The 24,066-nt window shown below is 41.4% G+C and overlaps 1 protein-coding gene across 1 annotated transcript; it reads right to left on the bottom strand.

The window, feature by feature from the left end:
- Positions 1-257: 257 nt before the first annotated feature.
- PWP1 (PWP1 homolog, endonuclein) lies at positions 258-20,005 on the bottom strand. Its single transcript, XM_021294676.2, has 15 exons — positions 19,815-20,005; positions 19,670-19,728; positions 16,666-16,820; positions 15,712-15,797; positions 13,330-13,426; positions 11,518-11,628; positions 10,637-10,767; positions 9,249-9,322; positions 7,308-7,404; positions 6,366-6,427; positions 4,492-4,603; positions 3,401-3,491; positions 2,081-2,202; positions 1,513-1,618; positions 258-790 (listed from the first exon to the last, which is right to left on the bottom strand). The coding sequence occupies exons 1-15, from the start codon at positions 19,878-19,880 to the stop codon at positions 678-680; spliced, it is 1,482 nt and encodes a 493-aa protein (XP_021150351.1). The 5' UTR covers positions 19,881-20,005; the 3' UTR covers positions 258-677.
- Positions 20,006-24,066: the final 4,061 nt, after the last annotated feature.

Raw genomic sequence — 24,066 nt, 5'->3', positions numbered from 1 at the left:
ACAGGCAACACCAGTAAGTTTCAGGTGCTATGGAACCAGGGAAAAGAAATCCTTGATCTTGATGGGATACAGCTGGGATACTTCTGGTTTGATACAGTGATCTGAGGTGTTACAAATAAATGTCAAGATTATACTCTGGGACTCCAACTTACTGTCCAGGAAATACTCTTTAAAAAATTACATAAAAGAGCTTTTAAAATCTGTACTAGAAATCTGTAAATCTAGCCTCAAACTAAGGATAAATTATCTATTTACACTTGTCAGTTTGTTCAGCTTTTATTTATTACACAACTGCTATCCAAAGTATTTTTCCTCATGCTCTAAGAAGGTATTTACCTTCTTTGCAGAATTTAACAAACTTTTGGTAGCAGCAGAATGCTTTTCTAGTGACTATGTCATTTTATATATAAACTTTACACATAGTAGCCCCTGTTTCAGGGATCATCAATCATCTCAGGCAAAAGCAAGTGATTTGATCTTTCAAAGCCAGTAACAGAGGCAGGAACTTAGAACTGCTGAGTTTGACCACATCACCATGTTTCTTTGTCTGAGAAGCAGCCTGCAGATTGCAAGACAATCAAGTAATTTCCATGAACTCTCACCAAACAGAGGGATTTGTAGAATGCATGTGAGCTGTAGTCCCGTTAATTACTTGGATTTTTGTGCCGTTTGGCCCATCATGATTCCATGGCTGTCTCCAAATCGTTGCTGCTGCTGGCCGTGGAGCTGCACGCTGCAGAGCTGGCACTAGCCAGCACATGTCTCTCTCTGTTTCCAAAAACTTCATTCACTGCAACACAGAGAGGGGATTGCTTACACATTACTGCTCCAGAGACAAGATCAGGACAGCAGGTATATCATGGGGAGCATCACAGAATGGAAATCCAAAGCTGAGGCAGCTTTAAAGCTTTCCCCCAAGCAGGGAGTTGAAGCTTATGTGTTGGAATAATCTCCCACATATGCTACTTAAATTGCAAGTCCTGTTATTTCTTCCCCAAAGCATCTCCAGAGGTTTCCCTGAGCCTAAGTACTGTACCTAAGTACTGTGAAATGGATACGTTTTGGAGAGCAGAACATTAAGTTTAAATTATTTATTTATGGTTTTAGTCTCCCTGCTTTCCAACAAGTTCTTAAAAGCCTTCTGCAAAAAAATCACGTAGCTACAACAACTGATCAAAACCAGTCCTCCCTTTTATTCCTACAAGTACTCAAGAATGTGATACTTGATTACATTAGGAATATTAAGAAAAAAAAGTAAAATGGAGGTATTATTATAAAAAAACAGGTATTATAATTCAGCTGCAAGAAAATACATCATGTGGCAAGCATAGTTCTCCAAGTTAGAAAACCCCACAGTTTTTGAAACTGAAAAGACAAACCCATATGTAGTCCTGGGGTATTTAAAAATATTAACCTCCAGTTTCTCTCAAAGCCACAATACACTAGTGAATATACAAATACACCTGGGGGGCAAGGGGAGAACAACAAGACTCAAAGAAACGAGAATGTCACCTGCAGAAATCTTGCTTATATCCCAAACGCGCAGCCCTTCTCGCTCTCCTCCAAAGGCAAAAACAAACGGGAAGTCAGGGCAGGAAGCTGCACAGAAGAGAACACCCTGGGACGGTGGGAAGAAGAAAGAGGAGGATTTTTTTTAAGAAGTATCTCAAAATGAATTTGTCACCTGAAAATACTTTCACCGAGCAAGTTTTAACAAATTTAAGCTCTCCAAGTTTCCTGAAACTTATTTTGTAAAGACACAAAAGTCAACAGCTGCTAATTACAAACAGTGAATCACATCTTTTGTCTTGAACCTGGCAGGTGCCCATTGGGTGCATATAGTTCTACCCCAGAACATTTTATCCGGTATTCAGGTCTGAGGCTTTGAAGCCAATTACATGTCAAATTGAATACTGCACTGCAATGAGAATGTTTTAGCCGGAACACACCGATGTAACATATTTTAGAAGAAAAAATAATCACATTGTTGCAAAACAAGATTCAAATTAGACATAAAAGATTAAGCAGACATAGTTCATAAATAAACCTTATTGGAATCAAGAAATGGATATTACTCTACCATTTTCATATCCCTGGAATGGATTAAACTTGGTCTGTCTCCCAGAATATCCCAAATTTTCACGTATTTGTCAGCAGATGATGTCACAAGGCACCCTTTGATCTGACTGCTTAGTTGTAGCCCTGAAAGATGAAGAGTGCAGCAGCGTGAGAGCACCAGGTGACCACTGTTCCACAGAAACGAGGACACATTTTGAAGCAAAGCCATGAGAACAACCCAAATATTTTCCTCACACTAAATTCTGTTCCAGCACAAAAGAGCAAACAGTTAATGAAAGTTTCATGCTGCCACTACTCCCTCTAGTGAGGACAAACTGACTTCACATATTCTTTCTCTCAATCCAACAGTTAACAGTGCAGAGATGCCATTGTCCTGCTTCTTACTTCACATAATGTGGCTTCTCCAGGTAGTTTGCTTCAACCATTTGCCAAAAATCATCTCTTTGGCTATCCAAGATGATGGGACATATTCATACAATCTCATTTTAGACAGCTAATCAGATGCTCCAAGTTGGTTTTTAGAAGCTCCTACACTGATCAAGTAATTAAAGTAGCCCAAAGGAGTCAGTGTGGAAACATTCCCGTGTGCCATACTTAAACCATCTCCCGAGTGAATGGCAGTACAAAATAATTACAGATAGAGGAGGTAAACATTATAGTTCACAATCCCCCATTCAAAAAACACAGGGAGTGTGTCACAAATGGAGAGATCTGTTTCAACATGCTTGCTTGTGATATTCACCGAGAAAAGTTCCCTGTTGTTCAAACAGAATCAGAGAATGGTTTGGGTTAGAAGGGACCTTAGAGATCATGTAGTTCCAACCCCCTGCCATGAGCAGGGACACCTTCCACTACACCAGGTTGCTCAAAGTCCTGTCCAGCCTGGCACTGAACACTTCTAGGGATGGGGCATCTACCACCTCTCTGGGCAACCTGTGCCAGTGTCTCACCACCCTCACAGTAAATAATTTCTTCCTTATGTCTAATCTAAACCTACCCTCTTCGAGTAAAAAGTCCCTCTCCAGGTTTCTTGTAGGTCTCCTTTAAGTACAGGAAGGCTGTTACAAGGTGTCCCCAGAGCCTTCTCTGCTTGAGGCTAAATAACCCAAACTCTCTCAGCCTGTACATCATAGGAGAGCAAATACTTTCCTTACAATGGCTTCTCAGCAGAAGTTTGTTTCATGCAACAGCTGCCCATGATTAGTATGAACAACTCTCCTTTGTTAAGCAAGGAATCACTACCACCTCAGTCACATCAGTTAAAGACATCTTCCAGATGTGCCTCACCACTGGAGACAAATGCAACACACACAGAACTTACCTGATACCTCTTCATCGTGAGCTTTCAGAGTAAACAGCGGCTTATCAGAACGAGCATCCAGGCAGTACACAAAGCCATCCTCTGTGCTTGCCTAAGGAAACCACAACATTTTAGAAACAAACAGCCGTAGTAATCCATTTGAAAAAAAAGCCCATAGGAAATAATACCCACCCTCTAGTAAATCCCTGTGGTTTGAGACAGACTGACACTAGTTCTCGGTAGGGCATGTTGCACAGTGTACAGTTCTGCATCCCCAAAGTTAGACTCCATCCGGATGGCGCCTGAGTTATTCTACGTACCCAAACTATGCTGCGCTGACTTACACGGAAGTCTTAATCCTATACAAATTTCTTAAACCCTGTTTTGAAGATGGCTGCAGCCCTAAACCAGACCATAAAATACAGACCATTTAATCTATTAACTGTTGGTTGAAACCTTTTGGAGCCATGTAGTGGCTGCATAATAGCCATGTGCAAAGCTAAGTGTGATTATACAGAGAAAGACTGACATCATAAACCAAACAGAACTAAGCAACTGCTTTTGTTGGCTGTATACAAAAAGCAACAGAGAACTAGACAGCCACCAACATAATAAAAAAAGATTTGATTCTCTTCAGAATTTTTATTATAAGAATTTTGACAAAAACAAGTTATTCTTACTCTATACCAGATAGGAGAATGGTGCCCTCTAGCGCTCATTTGAAACACTTAAATGGTATTCAAGATTTTAGTTCTACTTAGCTACCTCTCAGCTGCAACTGCTGCACTACATGAGCAACTATGTAAAGGAAAATAAATCCCAGCCACTGAACACTGTAACAACATGGCAAAGATGCCACTTCTGCAGTGAAAAAGCATCAGCTTTTCTACTGTCACAACAAAGATACCAAATAAGTAGCTGGTCTCAATATACTTGTTAAAAAATAACCTAAAAACATCCTCCCGCATGCTGCATTTTTAAAATAAGTAATACCAACAGTTCAACTGTCCATCAGCTCCACCATATGATTCAGAAACATCGTGAACACCAAAATACAGGTTAAATGAACTGGCAACAAACAATAGACCAAGAACAGAAGAGCATGTACTCACTAAGAAATTACAAGGTGAAAAATGGTTCCAAGTTACTCTTTCAACCTGACCACTAAACCGCCACACTCGATGGTTCTCTTGTGGGTTTCTGCAGTCATACAGCACAGCTGATCTACGGGAAAAAGGGATAGGAGATTTAAATGAAAACAAAAAAAAATAACCCAGAGCAGAACACTTTATGAAGTCTGTTTTACCACTGGCATCTATAGAAGGTGCGTATAAACTACAATTCAAAAATTAAGAGAGACATCTTCACTATTTGTCTTCCAGCTCAATAAGTGATGAAAATTTCTCAGAGAAGCACAAGCTTTTTCCATGTGCTTCAAAGTTTCATCTTGGTTACAAACAGATATTCTATTGAAACTAAGCCAAGAGGGCTTGAATTTAATCAACACATAAAACACTTATATAGGAGAACATGATTATGCAAATACACCACTTAACCAGGAACAGACTTCAGTAAAGTCAAGTAATGACTGTTCAAAAAAACCAACACACCAATTAGGAAAACAATTTGTGATACATACACAAACATTTTCAAACATGCTTTAAAAAAAAAAAAACACCTGTAAAAATGGTTAGGAAAATGGTACTCCAAAAAAGGAAAAGGAGCAGATGGGAGCTAGTGGGTCCTTTGGGATTCTTCACAGGCATGTGCTCAGCACAGTGGCAGCAGAATCTGTCCCAACTCAAAAATCTCCTGGATACAAATGCAAGATGTCACTCTCGTGACATCTCACTGCAATCAACAGCCACAGTGTAACCTGCTCCCACTCTGTCCTACAATTAAAGCCAAAGAACTGTGATCTAGACTTCTCAGCCCTTGCACTAGGCATTTTACAGCAGCAGTTTCAGTACACATGCGATTTTTAATTGTCTGACTTTCAGGTCATGAAGGCATCTGCCAATATTCATTGAACAGCCTGTGGTCCTGTGAGGCTTTACAGGAAAAATCCACAAAGGCAGTCCACTAGTGTATACATGTCCATGGGACCAAAGGGCTTGCTAAAAAGGGATCGAGAAGCTGTCTCAGTGTTGAGACTTTTTTCTTTTCCCAGAAGGAAGGCAAAGGGGAGGAAAGTGGACAGAAGCAGCTTCCAAACAACAACAAAATTTTCATCTCTGATACTTTTACTTAAGCAGATGTAGCAAGACCATAATAGAAAATCAAAGAACATAAAGGCTTGGCTAAAGATTGACAAGTCTTTAAATATTTTAACATAAAGACAAAGTCTTAAAAGCAGAATTTAAAAACAAAACAATATAAATAAACATCATAGTTATAGAAGAAAATTAAAAAGTTACTCCTATGAGACAGGAGAACAGAGGGGAAGATTTTTGGCTGGCAGGGCTTATAAAAACTAGCAGTTACAGAGCCAGTCCACGTGTGCAGACACAAACCATTTCACAGCATCTCCAGGCTGCAATCACAGGACATTTCCTGCTGAACTTAGGCTACGGCATGCCCATCAATAGGAGCTATGGGGAGCAGACTGGGATTTTAAAGTCCCTCATGCTCCCACCCTGGTCTTACAGTTTGGCAAAACCAGGACAAGTTTTCAAAGGAATGAGCAGCGACACATTCCCAATGCAGAAAATGCCATAAGGCCAAATTAAGAAATAAATCCAGTTTGGAACAGACACCTGGCACAGAAAATATCAGTCCAGATGGTTAAAGGATTTGGCTGGTCCTGAGAAAAAAACTACGTTTTGGCCACATACAAACCTGGCTACCTTGGTGGAAAAAAAAAACAACAGCATTACTCTAATTTGGTGCAGTTATAAGCAAATGAAAAAGAAAACGTGAGGCAACTTAATTCAATACTAATACCCTCTCCCTACGTGTAACATCTGAAAATATTACCCTGACATACTTATCATAAGATCCAGAAATAAGGGTCTGAGTTTCAAATGGATGAAATTGCAAGGTCTGGACCTAGATAACAGAAGATTTTATTTTAAAAAACAAGCATTGAGATAGAACATGGACATACAGGAGCTTTCTTTGAACAAATAGAGCACACACACCCCTCCCCAAACCCAGCACACTTCCCCCCAAAAAACCTTTCTATTAAGCTTGTTAAGATTCAGATTTCTCATCAAACAATCCACGAGATGCACTCTTTTTTATTTCAAACACTCCCACCCAGTGGAAACAAGGTATTTTCCAATATAATTTAACTGAACAGAACCATGTGCCCCCTTTCTGCCCTGGAAAATTTTAAAAAAGCTGGAGGAGGTAAATGAATAGCTGCTTCAAGTTTGGGGGAAAATGCAGATGTTAGCAAAAAATGAAAATCAGGAGTTTGCCAAGGGCAGTGACTTTGCTAACAGCAAAATAAGGTTGTAGCTATTAATAACTAACTCTCATATTCTAATTACTATGAGATTAATGAATTTCTGAAGTACCCATCACTATGGTATGTTAGTATCATTTATGTTAAACCTTTCTTACCTAGAACAACCTGTAACTAACACAAATTGCTTCCTTAACAAAGAGTTACAGCTTGCCCTGTGCTCAAGAGATCTACTTTCTGTAGCTTATACCAGCACTATTAGACTCCCAGCTACCAGGGCTTTCACACAAAAGGCATTTTGAAAACTGCTGTAAATGTTCGCAAACTTTCTAAACCACAAGTTAAATAATATTCTTCAAATACAGTGTTGTTCGCAAAAGCAACTAATTCAGAAATTTCAACAACTCTGCACAGTTGTTAGAAAACTGCAGAATTGTTGTTCTAAGGGTTCGCTACCAAGCAGCTAATGAAAAACTGCATTTATTTTACAGTGTAAGAAACGTAGCAATGATTACATACCTTGTCTGTATGCAGCATCAGGCTGGCTGCTGGCTTACCCACGGACATATCCCACAAAACCACAGTATTGTCAGCAGACCCACTTGCTAAAACATTCCTGATAATGGATGAAAAATTAAGGTTTAAAAATCTTTATACAGATGCAAACAAATAATGGTAAAAAAATCGAAAATACATACAGAGCCTGATATGGAGATTGATTACACCATCATCTCTAGTGCCTTCCAGACGCTTAACTATTGCAGCCGTAATTTTCGTGACTTCTCTCTATATTATCGGCAGACAACCATTTCTAGGTACGTGAAAGCTCTTTTGTAACGCTGATAAAATGATCACTACCACACTCTGTGAACATGTGTAATTTAAGAACAATAGACAATGCGTTGTAAATAAGAGTGCAATTTATGTACATGCACTTCATGTCTGTTGGGGTGTTTCCTTCTTGGGTGTCTAGACAATAAAGCATTGGAAGTGAAGGCTTACACCTGCTCATCAGGAGTATGTGCAGTTGACTACGTGTATCTTCAAACACACTCATGACCACAGGAAAAATCTGCCTGTATCTGACTGGAAGTTTCAAGGCCCATGCTGAGGATCCTCAGACAGCTGAACTGTTCAAAACCACCTAAGCAATAAAAAAAGCAGCAGAATCTTTATTTCACTCAGCACATCGTCCTTGACCTCTCCCCCAAGATGGACCAGCTTTGTGTTGCTTCAAGAGCAGCACTTCATTGTGACTCTGCTCAGGCAACAGGGAATTCTCTCTGCCTGGGATAACCCAAAGGTCAGAGGCATTTCTGTAACTGTGCTATTAGGGCTTTTAAACTCCTTTTTCTGTTCACAGCTCTGGGGCAAAAGCCAGAGGGGAAGAAAAAAAAGCAAGGACTTCCTTCTACAAAACTACTTCTATCTGTTGAAATGGTGGTTTAGGTCACTGGCAGATTGGCACAGATCAAGGCAGCCCTTCTGCTTCTCCAGTTGGTACAACTGACTTAACTGTAGCCGATATATCAAATGGCTCAGACCCACCTTAGCTCTGCCACTGCCTGAACAATCTGCAAATAAAAAGTGATCTGCAGCAATATAGAGGGTTTTAAAAAAAATAAATCAAGACTTCTAGTTTAAAAAAAAAAAAGCAGTGTCCTGGTTTTGTTAAAAACAAGTTTCTCTTTCAGTGAATTTGCCTGTCAGCTAAAGCCTTCATATTAACTGCATTTTCCTGGAGCACCAGACACATGTTTTGGTAAACCTAGCAATGGAATGCAAACTTATTGATAAGCATGGATGGACATCTCGCGAGAGGGGCGACGAGAGGCAAGTGAGCAAGAAACTGACCAACTGTGTATAACATTCCATTCACGTGAATACTTCATATAAAAGTGGGAGATCACGAGGATCTCGTGTGCTTTTCCCTTTTCCCTTCTGCTTATGGCCGACATTAGGAGAGGACCTTGCTAGTCGTCCCTGCAAACTGAGGCCTAGTGACAGACTGAATCCAGCTCCTATTGGCTGCAGAGTCCAATCCAGGACTTCGGGTGCCGGCTCTGCAGTTGCTGAGACTTTCAAGATTGGTTTTGTATATTTTGTATTATTTTCTCTATTCTTATTAGTAGCATTAGTAAAACATCTTTAATTTTTCCAACTCTCTTCACTCTGTGCTTCTTTTCCTTCCAATCGCCTCTCCTTAGTGAAAAAGGGGGAGAGGGAGGGGGAAGTGTGTGGGGGGGAGAGGGGGTTAACAATACATCTGCCAGGGTTTTATTGTCACCCCGCAATCTTAACCCTCGACAAGCAGGAATGTATTTTTTAAAAATTTATTCATTTCGGCACCGCTTTCAAGTTCAGTATTACACTACACAAGATTTTAATTTGTGGAAAAACATATGCCTATTTAACCACAAAAATTTGTAACCATCCATTGTTATTCAAGTATTCTCTTACCTGCTTTGTTTATTCCAGGAAAGATCAAGCACAGCATCAGTATGTCCTTTTGCTGTCCCTTCTGAAGATAAATTCTGTGCACACAGACACAACGCACTTTAGAAAATTACAGCTTCAATGGAAATCAAACATTACAACACATTAACGTGAACTCCTTAATGCCTTCACAAACAACTTCATGTTCTAAATGATTCTCACTTGCTGCAACAAGGCTTTTGATAGAACTGTCTCTGCCGTACCTGCACCTCAACTCCTACCTCTGACCTCCGATTGCTCCATTCACAGCTGGTGGGCTTAGGAACTGGTTATTCCCTTCAGGCTAGCAGAAGAAATTTCATTGTCTCCAGCTGATGTGTTTCTAAACACTGCTGGCAGTTCCCTTTCCCTCCTCCCAATTAACTGAGCTCTAGGTCCTTGTAACTGCCAGCTCCTACAAATTCTAATTTATAATGGTTAAGATTCAAAGTTTACTGGGACAGCAATTGGAAGCCACCCCATTCCTCTTCTGTTCTTAATTCCAGGCTCTAATTATCCATACAGAGAAAAATCAGCATTTCAATTACCATTTATGAATGGTAAGTTCAACAGCAATTCTGATAACTCAGTGATTTTCAGAAGCAAGTTTCACATAACAAATTCCACTTCCAAGGATATTTTTTTCTACTGTTTTTAAAACTAGCAGGTTTGAGAGCTCAAGAAGTTAAACCCCTTTCACAATTACACTGAGCAGTTCTTCAGCTGACTAATGCTACAGCGCTCCTTTGTTTGGGAAACCAAGATTAGCTATATACCCAGTGTTCGCCTTTCCTGTTCAGTCTTTAAGCACTTCCCAAGGCATCTACTATAAGCAAAATCTAGAAGTTTCAAGTTGTCTTCCACATACTAAAGAATTTGGAGAAATCACAGCAACACATTTAGGTATACAGAGAGGGTTAAATTCATCTCATGCAACCAAGCACCCAGTCTAAACCTCAGTCTACGGCAGTTAAGGTTTTCTCCCCAGTCCACTAAAAGAAACTCTGCCATTTTCTGGGTGTGTCTCATGCCTTCACCTTAAACAATCTCAATCAAAGGTTAAAATACGCTTAAGTTTTAGATAGATAAAGCTAACAGAGGTGAATGCTGAGTAAATGTATGTTACCCTGTTTGTCCTTTATCGCTCAACACCTTTTCAGCCCTGAGTCATATGAAAATACCAATTTTAACCCATCACAGACAACCAAGACATTATCTTCCGCAACCTGTCTAAACACCATCTTTCAACATGCCAGACAGAATTAAAACAAATTATCCATGTCTTTTTCATTGTAGGAAAAAAAGCAATAACGACATTATCCTTCCTCTAAGTTTCCTCCATCCAGCCAGACAAAGCATTTTGCAATACTTACTTTCTTTCCTTTCTTTTTCTTCTTTTGCTCTTTCTTGTTTCCAAGCGAAAAGACTGGTTCTAAGGACTCTACTATATCAAGGTCCCAAATGTCAATAACCGGGGTCATGTTGCCCACTGCAACATAATTTCCTACAAGCAGAAACCCAAATGCAACCATGGTTACTTAGAGTTACAAAACAGTATATTTGGCAATCCAGCTGTTGTTTACTACTTTGATTAAGTAAAACTTATGTGCCAGAATCTTCTACTAGAACAACTTTGATGACTATAACTGACAAGGAGCAATTTAAGAATATCAACTGACAGCAGATGTTGCCAGAATAAAACATCACCTGCTCTCCAAAACACTTCCCCTTCAGTGCAAGTAACTGTTCAAAGAAGCTGTATGATGTTCAGAATGTTTTGTTTTGTTTTTTTAAGGGGAAAATAAACCCCAAAACATATGCTCAGTGCTATGGAAAAAAACATAATCTGCAAAACACAGGAAAAAGGTTACTAAATATATAAATATATAAAAATCTTGTTGTGTTTTACAGTTAATTGACTGCATTTGCCTTAATTAGTTTGAACAAAAGCAACCTCTCATTTGCAAATGGAAAATAAAGTAGATTAAAGAAGAGCTTGCTCTGGTCTGTTAATTGACAATAACTTAATTATTTGTAACAAAACCAGTGTTTTAGTCAAATCCTTTGTTATGGCAGAATCACTAAGATGACTTTATCACCAAACAAAATAAAAAATTCAGTTTTTCCATCTTAATATCTCGGTTTTATTGCTGTTCATACCACCAGAGGAAATTATTTAGTGACAACATTACATTTATACACTTTTCAAGTAAAATTATTTAACTGGATATTTACAGTATCCTTTATAATTTACCTAGTGATTCATCAGGACTAGGATCAAAATTCAACCACTCCAGACTCAGAGGATAAGCAGGCAAGATAATATCATGATGTACATAAAAGGAGTTCTCTTCATGATTATAAACTGAAAAAGAAATCAAGATACACAAGCCATCAGTAAAGACAAAAAGCAAGCAACTATGAACAGTTCATTTCTGGAAAAGGCAGATGTGGCAAACACTAAATTGCCAAGGAAATCTAGAATGCAAATTTGTAATACGTTCAGAGTTTTAGTGCAGGGGCCAGAGCCACCAAGTTCCACCTCACAGAATTACATCAAACAAACAAACATGCTCCTGTGTACTTCAGATAAAGTGACAAGTTCAGCAAAGCTTAGACACTTTATTCCTAGCATACTATGCTACTTTGTAAGATCACTTCAAAATAGGTGCTCCATATCCACAACCACTTACTGCATCAGGATACATTAATGAAGATTTAGACATTCATTTTACAGAATCAGCAATTAAAAAAAAATAATAGTTCCGGATGCAATCAGAGAGGAAATGAAGGTAAAAGCAGTTTTCGAATTAGAAGAAGCTGCTGAAGAAGCCAGATGAAGTTACCTTTAGCAGGTTGCAATTGAGATACAAGAAGAGTTCTGGTAAAGCAACCATATACTAAACACAGCATTCCCTTTAGACAGCTATTTTTCTCCTTATAATAAAATGCATTAATTATTTTAATAAAATAGTATCATCATACACACAAAATCACTGTGCTGTTTTTAAGTGCATGTGACAGATGTTCAGATACTAAATAAAGTCTTCCATTAACTAAGGAGCCTTCATAATTAATTAAGACAGGGCTACCCAATGTTATAAACTGCAGAAGCCTGTGCTATTGTTTTATAAGTTTATACAAAGAAAATAATGCAGTTAATAAAATCTGCAAACAACTCCAGATACAGAAAATGCCAGATGCTGGTATCTCAGGAGATGCCTCCAAACACTTTGGTCTTGCTGTTTTCTTAAAACAGACCACTGCGCATGCAGAAACATGTACCAGGGCAGAAGTAGCCAGAAACATTCCCCCGCAGAACAACTATAGGAAAAGATGCTGATTTCAGCACTCAGTAGTACTTGCTGCGACAGAAAAACCTTTTACACAGTGAAACTAAACCCATCTCTAGAACAACCGGTATTCAGACCTTATTAAGGATCATCTCTTTTAAAACTAAGATGATAAAGGTGCTGATTATTCTGCTCCAGAGGCGTGAAACTCATTTTCACCGGGGGCCACATTTATACAGTCTTAAAATCACATTCAGCCCTTTGAAGGCAACTGCGAGGCTGAATGTGGCCCCTGGTGAAAATGAGTTTGACACCCCCAGTCTACTCCTAGCAGTGGAAAAGCACTTCTAAAGAAGCAAGAAGAAAACTAATTAAGAAAAACAAAACAAAACAAACCAAAACAAAAAAACCCCAAAAACATTAGAGGAAGCTCGCATGATATAGAAAGTAAGACTGTTGGGAAGAAAGATCATATGTTCAGAGAATAAAAACACCATAGTATTTTCTGAGTGTCATTAGGAATGAAATAAGGAAAGGAAATGCTCTACAGCCTGACAAAGGCATACTATCCCCTAAATAACAGTAACTCCACATTAAATCCTCCAGTTCGGCAAGGTGGCTAAAGCACCATGACATAAGAAAGAGGGCAAAACACACAGAGAAAAAACAAATTCAAAAAACCACCTCCCTGCCTTCTACACAGACATATGGAAGAGGATAGGCAAGACATATTCCGTAAGTTCACTGTAAGGAACAAATCCTATGTTACTTACCATGAACCTCCAAACTACAGAAGTCTTTATCAACTCTGCCACAAAGGACAAGATTGTCACTGGGCTTAATCAAAAAGTCTTCCTGTTCATATTGTTCCTGAACAGCAAAAAGCACAACAGATGTTAAGCAAAGCACATAAACACACAAAGCTACACACGTTCACAAGGCTGAATCAGTAATAACTTCTAACCAGAACCGAAAACATTCAATACCCAACACCCTTCTGCCCACTCACCTAAAACCATTTCATGTTGGTAAACAGAGAAAGACACGAACCTGACTCAATCATGGGGAGACTGAATAGTTATTACATGACTGTAGGACTGTTTATGTGGACCCAGGTGAACTCAGTGATATATTTTATTGCAGAATATGAAACCATCTTTTGAGGCTACCATGATGTGGCTCACTGCTGAAAAGAGAATCTCCATCAGGAGCCCACATCCATAGCTTATTTCCCTTGTGCTCTCATGCATTGAGCATTTATGGAGTTAACAACTTCCTACACAATAAGCATCTTGTAAATGCTCCTCACAACCAGGAAGCGGTTCCAAGAGTATTAAACAATTGTCTACTTTCTGGAAAATATTTCCAGAAGAGTACTGCCTACAGCTATACTGGGCATTCAGCTGTACCAGAACAAATGTAACCTCTCATCTAATTTTCATTGTTACTGAGGAATGGAAGGCATTCAGGGAATTTTTATTAGTGGAAAACTAAGAACTGTATATAAAAGTCAACAGTCTTACATAAACACAGTACCATCCTTCAAATATACAACACATACAAGATTTCTTGGACTTTTTGCTGCAAGATTATAATTTCTTTTTTATTCACTTCAAGCATCTTTTCAATATTTCAAGTACTGCCATGCTTTGAATGAAATCAACTTAATGCTGCACACCACTTAGTCTTCAAGAGTACTAGTAGTAGATAACAAAAGACAACATAAAATGGATGTTGAAGAACTAAACATATTCTCCTTCAGAATCTGAGGAAAGGACTTGAGTGCAGGAAGAAAGGCCTGAGAAAAAGGTGTTCATTGTTTCTATGACTGGAAGAAAGTTAGCTTTTCTGACACTGAGTAAATGCAGCTCATATTCTCCCTGAATCCCTGTGCAAATACCTCTTTGACTATAAAAATAACCTCTAAAGGATTTTGCTCCTCTACTGGTACACAGGATCAAGAAAAATCATCAACCAGTCAGTGGAACACAGAAAAAAAAAGCAGTACTCCAAACTGCACACAGCAGAAGAGCTTGTTTTAAAAATAAGACGTATGCCTTCCTCGTTGAGCTTTGTTACAGTATGTCAAGTCGCCATAACCCTTTGTCTGAGACCACATGTTTGACAAAGTCCCCTGACACACAAACTAGACATGGTAGAAGCCTACAGCTACTCTTCTGTTTCAATCTTACTAATTTTGTAAAGAATCTAAAATAGCACAGAAAGGACAGCACCGAGAAAAATCTCAGAATCTTTATGATTAGAAGAGGTCTCAAAAATTCACCTACTCCATTCATCCTGCTTCAGATGATCACAGTCTCTCCCAGCTGCTCTCTAGATTGCATTGTCTCTTCTCATCCAACCTCACCTTGTAACTGATTTCTGTCATCTCTTCATGTAAATTGAGTCACTGACAAGCTGCAATCTATCCTTCTGAACTAAACTGTGGGATAGAATCTGGAATCTCCCCATAACTTTTCTGAAGAGGTACCCAATATTCTAGCTAAGGCCATAACAACATTAAGTGGAGTAGAACGATTACCTCGTGAAGACAAACAGGCTGCATAACAGGACAGCCCTGTTGACACAGCTTGTGTTAGGCTGCAGCCAGAGACTTCTTCACCCCCTGCAGAGCTCCTACAAAGACATTCCCCATCTCATACTTGGTGGAAACTAATACAGGCAGAGACAGTCAACTACACAGTATGTTGTACATATAGGCTTAGTAAACAGGGACGTATTTCTTCATGCCACGTCCCTAATTTGACATGTAGCCTGAGTCCACCTCAAACTGGTTTCTTCCACAAACTAGTAGAAGGTGTAAGAGTCTGGCAGTTTGGGAAGTCTTCTAATTTGGGTCATTAGTAGCCTCAGATACTGATTTTTGTTATCTCATCAAGCTTTTTCTGGGTCCCAGTAGATAAGTGACAAACCACCTCCACATACAGAAGCATGCAGCTTAAATAATGAGCCAGTTCACCTTAACATCAGACTTAAATGTGAAAAGCACAGGTGGAAGGGACTGCACTGATAAAAAATCTGGCGCACCTTTGGAAAAGGACTGCAAGCCCTTACAGACCCTAAGGCAGTGTGGAAAATTTAACTATTTTTAAGCTTATGCTGTTTAAGATATTTAACATTTCTATAGTACTTACAGTGGTTTTTAGAGTGATGTAAGGATCATGCTCATTACTTCCATATACTGACAGAGTAGCCAAAGAGTCTCCAAGTTTTAGATCACCTAGATGGGAATTTCAGAAGATTTTTTTATACATGTCAATGGCAGATGAAGTTAGAAACTCCTGTACCAATACCTGTATCACCCATACTGCAAAGTATCAGGAGTAGGCTAAATGAACCTTCAAGTCGAAAAATGTAAAAACCTCAGTAAGTGACATTACTTAGTGCTTTCGGGGACTTCTGCTGCTCTGCCCCAGCACTACAGCAGGGGGAGTGACAGCATTTCCAACACTGCTCGTGGTTCCAGTGTCAGGGAGTGGGACACTAAATTGTTTCACTCACTAAACAACTTCCAAAACTGTGACAAGGAAATAATTACAAATGTGAATTTCCAACATTTGAAACATAACAGTGTGTAGTTTTAGGATACTAATGTCTTAAGTACAAGTGAAAAGGTTCTTCACTTACACAGAATCACAGAATGTTAGGGACTGGAAGTGACCTCAAAAGATCATCCAGTCCAATCCCCCTGCTGGAGCAGGAACACCTAGGTGAGGTTACACAGGAAGGTGTCCAGGTGGGTTTTGAATGTCTCCAGAGAAGGAGACCCCACAATCTCCCTGGGCAGCCTGTTCCAGTGCTCTGTCACCCTCACTGAGAAGAAGTTTCTTCTCATATTTACGAAGAACCTCTTGTGTTCCAGTTTGCACCCATTACCCCTTGTCTTACCATTGGTTGTCACTGAGAGGAGTCTGGCTCCATCCTCGTGACAGTCACCCTTTACACATTTACAAACATTAATTAGGTCACCCCTCAGTCTCCTCTTCTCCAACCTAAAGAGACTCAGTTCCCTCAGCCTTTCCTCATAAGGGAGATGCTTCACTCCTTTAACCATCACACTGCATATCTGACACCTAAATTTTTCTTACCTGCATATTCGTCTTCATCATAATTTTCCAAATCATATTCACCCAGTTCATCATCAGATGGGTGTTCATTTTTATGAGAAGCCTCAGCTGTGCCAGGATTGGCTACGTTCATACCATCTGCCGTCTGGCTTTCATCATTACCATCAGCGCCATCCCTGTTTAAAGACACACGACCCCAAGGAACTGTGACAGATGTTCAGAATGCTTACAGGTTACTTGCTAAGGGGACTGATACCAAGATTTTGGCACACAATCCTGGCTGCTCACATGGGTTTCAAGCCTCTATGCCAGTAATTTGGAAATCCATTTACTCCTTTCCTATCTCTTCCCAAAACAGAAGGCACCATTATTCTTGGGCTTCCAGAAAAAGATTTTCCTTTAAAGTTTTCAAGACAAAACATGGCACAAATTTTGCTTGACAGAGCTAAACTGTGTGTCTAAATCCCTTTCTCTTACCCTTTTTTTGCAGATACAATGTTCTCAGCCTTGCCTCTGTGCATTCACAGGTGTCCAGTTCATTCCTTATCTTTTTTTTCCCCACCCACAGGTCCTGTCATGTGTGATGACTCTTGCATTTCTTCCAGGTTTTTAAGATTCTATTTCCTCATACTTCCCATACTTACATTAGAAGAAAAAGCAACATAAAATTCATTAGGTGGGAACATATTGTGGATACTTCTTATGGGGTAAACTGTGCGACATCTAGAAAACTCAGAATTTTCATGGCAGCAATTCTGTATGCAAGGAATTCAGTAGAAGGAATTGTACATTCAACATCAGCTGAGGATCTAAGAGACATCGCAGATGTCTCAATGGAGTGTGCTCCATAGGAAGTCATCCCCGCTGAATTCACTGTATTTCTGTCCTTCTGCATGCCAAATTCCTAGGCAACAATGAGCCAAGACGGTTTTCATAGGTATGTTCGAAAATAAATACCAAAAATGTATTTTTATAGTCTGTTCAGTAAAATAAACACTTCACATTACCAGCTTCTCCTAGTGTAAAAACTGGTAACAAGATAATTAGAGATTCTAAATCTGAGTCTGATTTGTGATCTTTGCACTGGAAAAAAAATTGGCTGATGTAACATCTGGTACTTTGTATAATTTGTTATAAAGAGATCATAAACCCTTTGGTTGTTACAGATGGTCTTTAAATTTCCATGCTGAAGTTTAACAGAATGCGTAATTACTAACAAACAGCACCTCAAATCCTTCCATGTTTTTGAAACTGCAAGAGAAAGGAATCCACTAAACACAAAAATTTACATGCATAAAGGAGAAACAAGTAACACCACAGATAACAGAAACATTAACCATAATTGGTTAAGAAATTAAGATGAAGTAAGAATCTTCCAAATGTTTAAGATGATTTTGGAACCATCACAAAAACAAAATCAGAATAAAACACATCTGGAACAAAACACTCTTCAGCAATAAAGTCACAGATCCATCTAGCAGAAAGCAGGTGGATTATATATATATATATATATACAAAATTTAAAATAGGATATATATATATATATATATATACATATATATATATAAAATTTAAAATATGATAACTTTTACTGCTACCTGATGCATCTGTTCCATCATACATACTGTGGTATAACCACAAACCCTACATGGCTGAAACAGAATCAGAAGCCTAAATTGATGAACAGATCTAAGTGAAAAAGGCTAAAAAATGGACTAGGACCTCAATACCTCATATTTTTCTAGACAAGATAGAGCCATTTCTTTATTGTCTTCCATAGGTCATATTTCCTAAATTTGCCACTTCCATTATGCTTTTCATCAGTTTATTTACCTTTTTTTAAAAGCAGAGTGACAAAACACAATTACACAACTAAGGACTTTTAGTGCTGAGTGGACAGGCATGACATCTCCCGTTTCATACATGAACCATAAATACACCCCTAAGTAATGTTTTAACTTTTTTGCCAAAGCATAAATACCAAGTCGTTCTGAGCTCTACTGCGGCCTCCTGACTCACTTAGATTGTAACTTTTGCACATTGTCAGTTTGGCACTTCCACATAAGTTTGCCACATCTCCAAAGCACCGAACTTCCCAGCACCCGTGGTTACAAACCCCATGTATTATTTCCTCAGTCTAAGTGGGAATGGCAGCTCCAGCGAGGACTAGGCCCTGAGCAACTCTCTGCAGACTTCAACTGAAACACTCCGCTAGTCTGACAGCACACGTTTGATGACTGAAGAACCGCCTGGGAACACAACCCATGTTATCATATTCACAGAATCATAGAATCATTTGGGTTGGAAGAGACCCTCAAGATTGAGTCCAACCATACCCTAACTCTAGCACTAAAACATGTCCCTAAGAACCTCATCTATACGCCTTTTAAACATCTCCAGGGATGGTGATTCTACCACTTCCCTGGGCAGCCTGTTCCAATGCCTGACAACCCTTTCCATTAAGAATTTTTTCCTAATATCCAATCTAAACCTCCTCTGGCACAACTTGACGCCATTGCGTCTTGTCCTATCACTTGCTACTTGGGAGAAGAGACCAACACCCCCCATGCTACAACCTCCTCTCAGGTAGTTGCAGACAGTGATCAGGTCTCCCCTCATCCTCCTTTTCTCCAGGCAAAACAGCCCCAGTTCCCTCAGCCGCTCCTCATCAGACTTTTGCTCCAGACCGCCCACCAGCTTCATCTCCATGATGCAGGCAGAACACTCATGTGCTCCATCCCATGTTTCTCCTTTCAGTCTCCGGACAAACGATGCTCCTGAGACGTCGGGCGCACTTGTCACAGTCCCTCCAGACACCAGTGCTGGCGGTGCCGATCCCCCCTGCCGCCGGCTGCCCCCGGGCCTGCGGGACGCGCTGGTGCCCGAGCTCTGCCCCAGCCCGGGGACACCCCCTCTCCTCCCCTCCCCACACAGTTCTGCCAGCGGCGGGGCCCGGGGGGCTCCAAGCCCGCCTCCAGCAGAGCCCGGGAGACACGTCGCGCCCCACTCCGCTCCCCGGGCTCACCCCAGCCTGTCCCGGGCCTCCTCGATGAGCCGGTTCAGCTCCTCCTCGCCGAGCTGCACCTGCGGGGGGAACACGGAGCGGGGTGTGTGAGGGCAGCGGGGGGCGGCGGGCGCGGGTCCCTCAGCCCGCCCCCCCCCGCACGCACCTTGTCCGGCGTTTCCTTGGCAACGCCGCAGCGCACCCACGCGGCGCATGTCACGGGGCAGCTCATGGCGACGGCGGCGGCACACGAGCGGCGCGGCGCTGCCCGACCACCACGGCACGTGCGAGCGGCTCCGGCGCGCCCCGAGTGACGTCGCCTGACGAGGGTTCCGCCTGTCAGCGGCGCAGAGAAACGGAAGGGGCGGAGAGAGAGTTGTGTGATGTCATCTCCGAGCGCCGGGAGAGCACGGATAGAGGAGGGACAGAGGGAGGGACGGATGTGGCTGCAAGGACAAGAGGCAAATGCCCTCAGCGGGGCGGGGCCTAAGGGGGCGGAGCCCGTGAGGGCGTGGCCTGCGCGGCCGTAAAGGAGAGACCGTTACCCCCTCAGGGCGCCGGCGGTTGCTGGGGCTGTTTGCACCCCTGGACTGGGGGAGGCAAACGCCCGGTCTCTGACTGAACTTGCCGGGAGACCAGTTGCCTTCAGCAACAGTCGTTCTTGTTTCCATGAACCACATCTCCAATGTCATGTCCAGTTCTGGGCCCCTCAGCTCTAGAAGGACAGGGAACTGCTGGAGAGAGTCCAGCACAGGGCAACAAAGATGATTAAGGGAGTGGAGCATCTCCCTATGAGGAAAGGCTGAGGGAGCTGGGTCTCTTTAGCTTGGAGCAGAGGAGACTGAGGGGTGACCTCATTAATGTTTACAAATATGTAAAGGGTGAGTGTCACAAGGATGCAGCCAGGCTCTTCTCGGTGACAACCAGTGATAGGACAAGGGGCAATGGGTGCAAACTGGAACACAAGAGGTTCTTCTTAAATATGAGAAGAAACTTCTTCTCAGTGAGGGTGACAGAGCCCTGGAACAGGCTGCCCAGGGGGGTTGTGGTGTCTCTTTCTCTGGAGACATTCAAAACCCACCTGAACGCCTTCCTGTGTAACCTCATCTAGGTGTTCCTGCTCTGGCAGGGGGATTGGACTGGATGATCTTTTGAGGTCCCTTCCAATCCCTGACATTCTGTGGTTCTGTGAAATTAATGGTAGGCAGGTGCTTAGTCACTTCTCGCAATTAGCCCAGGCTGCCACGTGTGGTACCGTTAACTGTGTAAGGAATGTTTAAGGAACGTTTGACGAAGGAATGTTGTTTTTACAAAACTGGGGACCTGGTGCCTGATCCTAGCTGGGGGTAAGGACTGAGAGGCATCAGACTGTGAATCCTTAATGTAAAACAAAGTCTCTTTGAACTAACCCCAGAATGCAAACTGATTACTGCATTTAAAAAGCTAAGCTAGGGGGAATGGTAACCAAAAAGCCAGGAATCCATATTTTAAATAAATCAATAAGGGGAGGGTGTTGTTAGAATTAGGTGGATGAGATGGGAAAACTGTGGCAGGTGTTGGGCAGTCTGTAAACCCTGAAGTAACCAACCAATGGGGAACAGGAGAGGGAAATGGCAGGTGGAATTTGGGGGGATATAAACGGGGGTTTTTTTGCCCTATTATGTGTGCCTACCTTTAGGTATAACACCCGGTCTTGCAAAATCATTAATAAAATGTGCTTTGCTGAGAGGTCCTGTCTGGGCCTATTATATTGGAAAGGTAATAGTTTCCTACAGCTGGGGCTGGACCAGCTAGAGCTCCAAGACATATTTGTATTAGAAATTAACCCGTTGTCCTTGCACTCCTCTTGGGTGCTGAGGTGAAGCAACACGCTGCCCCATCTCCAAGCCCTTCAAGTCCTTGGCTTCCCACACATGGTCATGGCTCCTTAGCTTGTGGGGAGAGACATACCCTGCTAACGTTCGCCTCTGCTTGGGCTCAGAAATATTCCAGCAGCGATCCATCAAAATGAAAGGTTTAGAAAAACCTCTTTGTTACTAATCTCTGAAATTTATATAAGGAAAAGAAGCGAATGCACAGACCCAGTAGCAAGTTGTGCAGGACTGGCATCTTCACAACAGGCCCCGCTTTTTGCCCTCCCAAATGTCAGCGCCCTGTGTGAGCTAACTCACTAAATCAGAGCAAATGGATTAAAAGCCAGCTGGAATATATAGGAAGGTAGTCTCTTACTGACACGCAGGAATCTCTGCTGTTTGCATCACTGAAATCTTAATTCAGGGGATAACTGCAAATTACATGGATGGGAAGCTGAGGTTAGGGAAAGGAGCATTTGTCATCAGGAAGCTCAAGGACTTGGCCACCGAACTTCAGCTTGGCAGATGGAATGGCTGCATTATTTCATCCACATGTCACTAGACAGCACCACTGTAGCATTTTCATTATTTTATCCAGATTCTTCTGTGGTTGTGGACTGAGAAATAAATATACATCAAAATATTACTACCTCTTATGGCCCTGTTCACCCATTTTATGTATTTTGTCATAGAAACAAACATACGAAGGCAAAAGCTGTATCTTTCTAGCTATTCCTTGTAGTAATCTGTAGTATGGTCCTACCTGGGTTCTGGTTAATTACCAATCTTGCATTTTAGAGTGTTTGTTGGGGTTTTTGTTTGTTGGTTTTGGTTTTGCTGGGCTGTTATTATTTGCTTTGCTGGTCACCTTCTCTTGCAGTGTTCAAGAAATCCTTCTTGTCCACCCCCGCACGGGTTGGCAACAGTTTTACTGTCAGTCTTCCTCCAGATTCAAAGGGAAGTTTTGTTTTAAGTGGATGCTGTTCCCAAAGGACAGGCAGAGGGAAGTGTTATGCAGCCAAGAAGAGGAAAGCAAGGCTACTTTCCAGTGACTGTGGTCGCTGGATTTTTTTTCAAGATATATACGTTTACGCAACAAACACTTGAGCCAGAGTTGTTTTTACCAATGCAGCACCCAGAGGGGGCACACATGCTCTACCTTCCCTCCCACTGCATACATAATCACAGAATAGCAGTGTGCTGTGATGAGGCTCAACAAAAGAAGTATCAAAAAAGAGACTTGGAAGGAAGGAAGGAAGGAAGGAAGGAAGGAAGGAAGGAAGGAAGGAAGGAAGGAAGGAAGGATATGGATATTACAGCTTAGAGAACTGCAGTTACTATTAATTTCTTCCTTCTCTTTTGAGAGCCAGTCCATAAATTCTGGGTGATTCCAATACTTCTTTCTATCACATACTTGCTGGAGATGTGGAGCTGGGTCTTAGGGTCATCTTAAGAAAAGAAAGGCCATTCTATTAAATATATTATTGTCTCCTGGTATCTTGGCAATCACAGATGTTGGCATGAAAGAATGGCGCCCCAGGCAGGAAGGTGCCCATGGACACCTGAGGTAGTAACTGAGATCTGCAGTACAGCCCACTCACCCAACGAACCAGCCGGGATAACTCATAGGTCATAACACACCAGGAAAAAAATGGCCTTCTTGGTACTTAGTGTCCCAAGATGACTCAGCCACAGAGGTGTGAGGATTAGGAAAGAAAGCAGGTGTTCATTTCTTAATTTGAATGGAATTCTGATGCAAGTGTTGGAGGAATTTGGGGATGAACTCAAAGAGCTGTCCTAACTGGCAACAAGGCTGTATAGCTGACAGAAGACTCTCTGAATCTCTGCAAGGTGGAAGAAATGGCCATGAAGAAAGATATGTGCAACAGGAGACGAGGACTTGAATGCCTATCCTCGGCAGAGTGCAAGGACTTAGTGCAGATGCTGTGGAAATAAAAGGTCTCTGACAAGAACTGTCATCAAACATTCTAGTGCCATAGTCTGTTCTGACCAACCTTGAGCCTTTCCTAAAAATGAGCTTCTAAAGCTTAAAGGCTTCATTTTCCGCCCCCCATTATCAGAGAACAACCAGACACAGCACCATTTCTCCTCCAGAGTTGGTTTGTGCCTGGAATCTCTCTTAGACTCAAATCTTATCCTCTGATGAGCAGAGCTGAGTTTCTGTTTATCTTGACAGACCTCCACAATGTAAGGCAAGACTTGACAGCCATGATTTTCATTGTTTCAGTGTAGTCAGTGATTCTCTTGTCAGAAACATCTGCCCCTCTGAAGTGAAAAGCACTAAAATATTGTTTCTGAATCTGTATTTGACTCATCCTCACCTACTGCTTTTCATCTGAGGACACAAGTGCTGGATAGTTCTCACCAACAGGAACTGTGTGCCTGTATGTTGTTCGAGCTGTCATCGCCAACATCCAGAAAGGTTCAGCTGAATGAAGTTACCTAGCTAAGCAGAGCAACCTTTTGTTCTGGCATGGATTTAGCAGGTCAAGAAAAGCAGGGTCAGTGGGATCACTCAATAGCTCCTCCAAAGGGAGGTCCAGC

Source organism: Columba livia, chromosome 1 (genome assembly GCF_036013475.1).
Source record: "Columba livia isolate bColLiv1 breed racing homer chromosome 1, bColLiv1.pat.W.v2, whole genome shotgun sequence".
In the NCBI taxonomy this organism is placed as follows: Eukaryota; Metazoa; Chordata; class Aves; order Columbiformes; family Columbidae; genus Columba; species Columba livia.
This window is presented reverse-complemented; position numbering and strand designations above follow the sequence as displayed.

Coding starts and splice junctions, on each gene's coding strand:
- PWP1 (XM_021294676.2), bottom strand. CDS start 19,880: ATGAGCTGCCCCGTGACATGCGCCGCGTGGGTGCGCTGCGGCGTTGCC. Junction 7,405..9,248: donor TCCTGGAATAAACAAAGCAG/GTAAGAGAATAC, acceptor ATCCATTATCAG/GAATGTTTTAGCAAGTGGGT. Junction 2,203..3,400: donor TCACGATGAAGAGGTATCAG/GTAAGTTCTGTG, acceptor TTCATCTTTCAG/GGCTACAACTAAGCAGTCAG.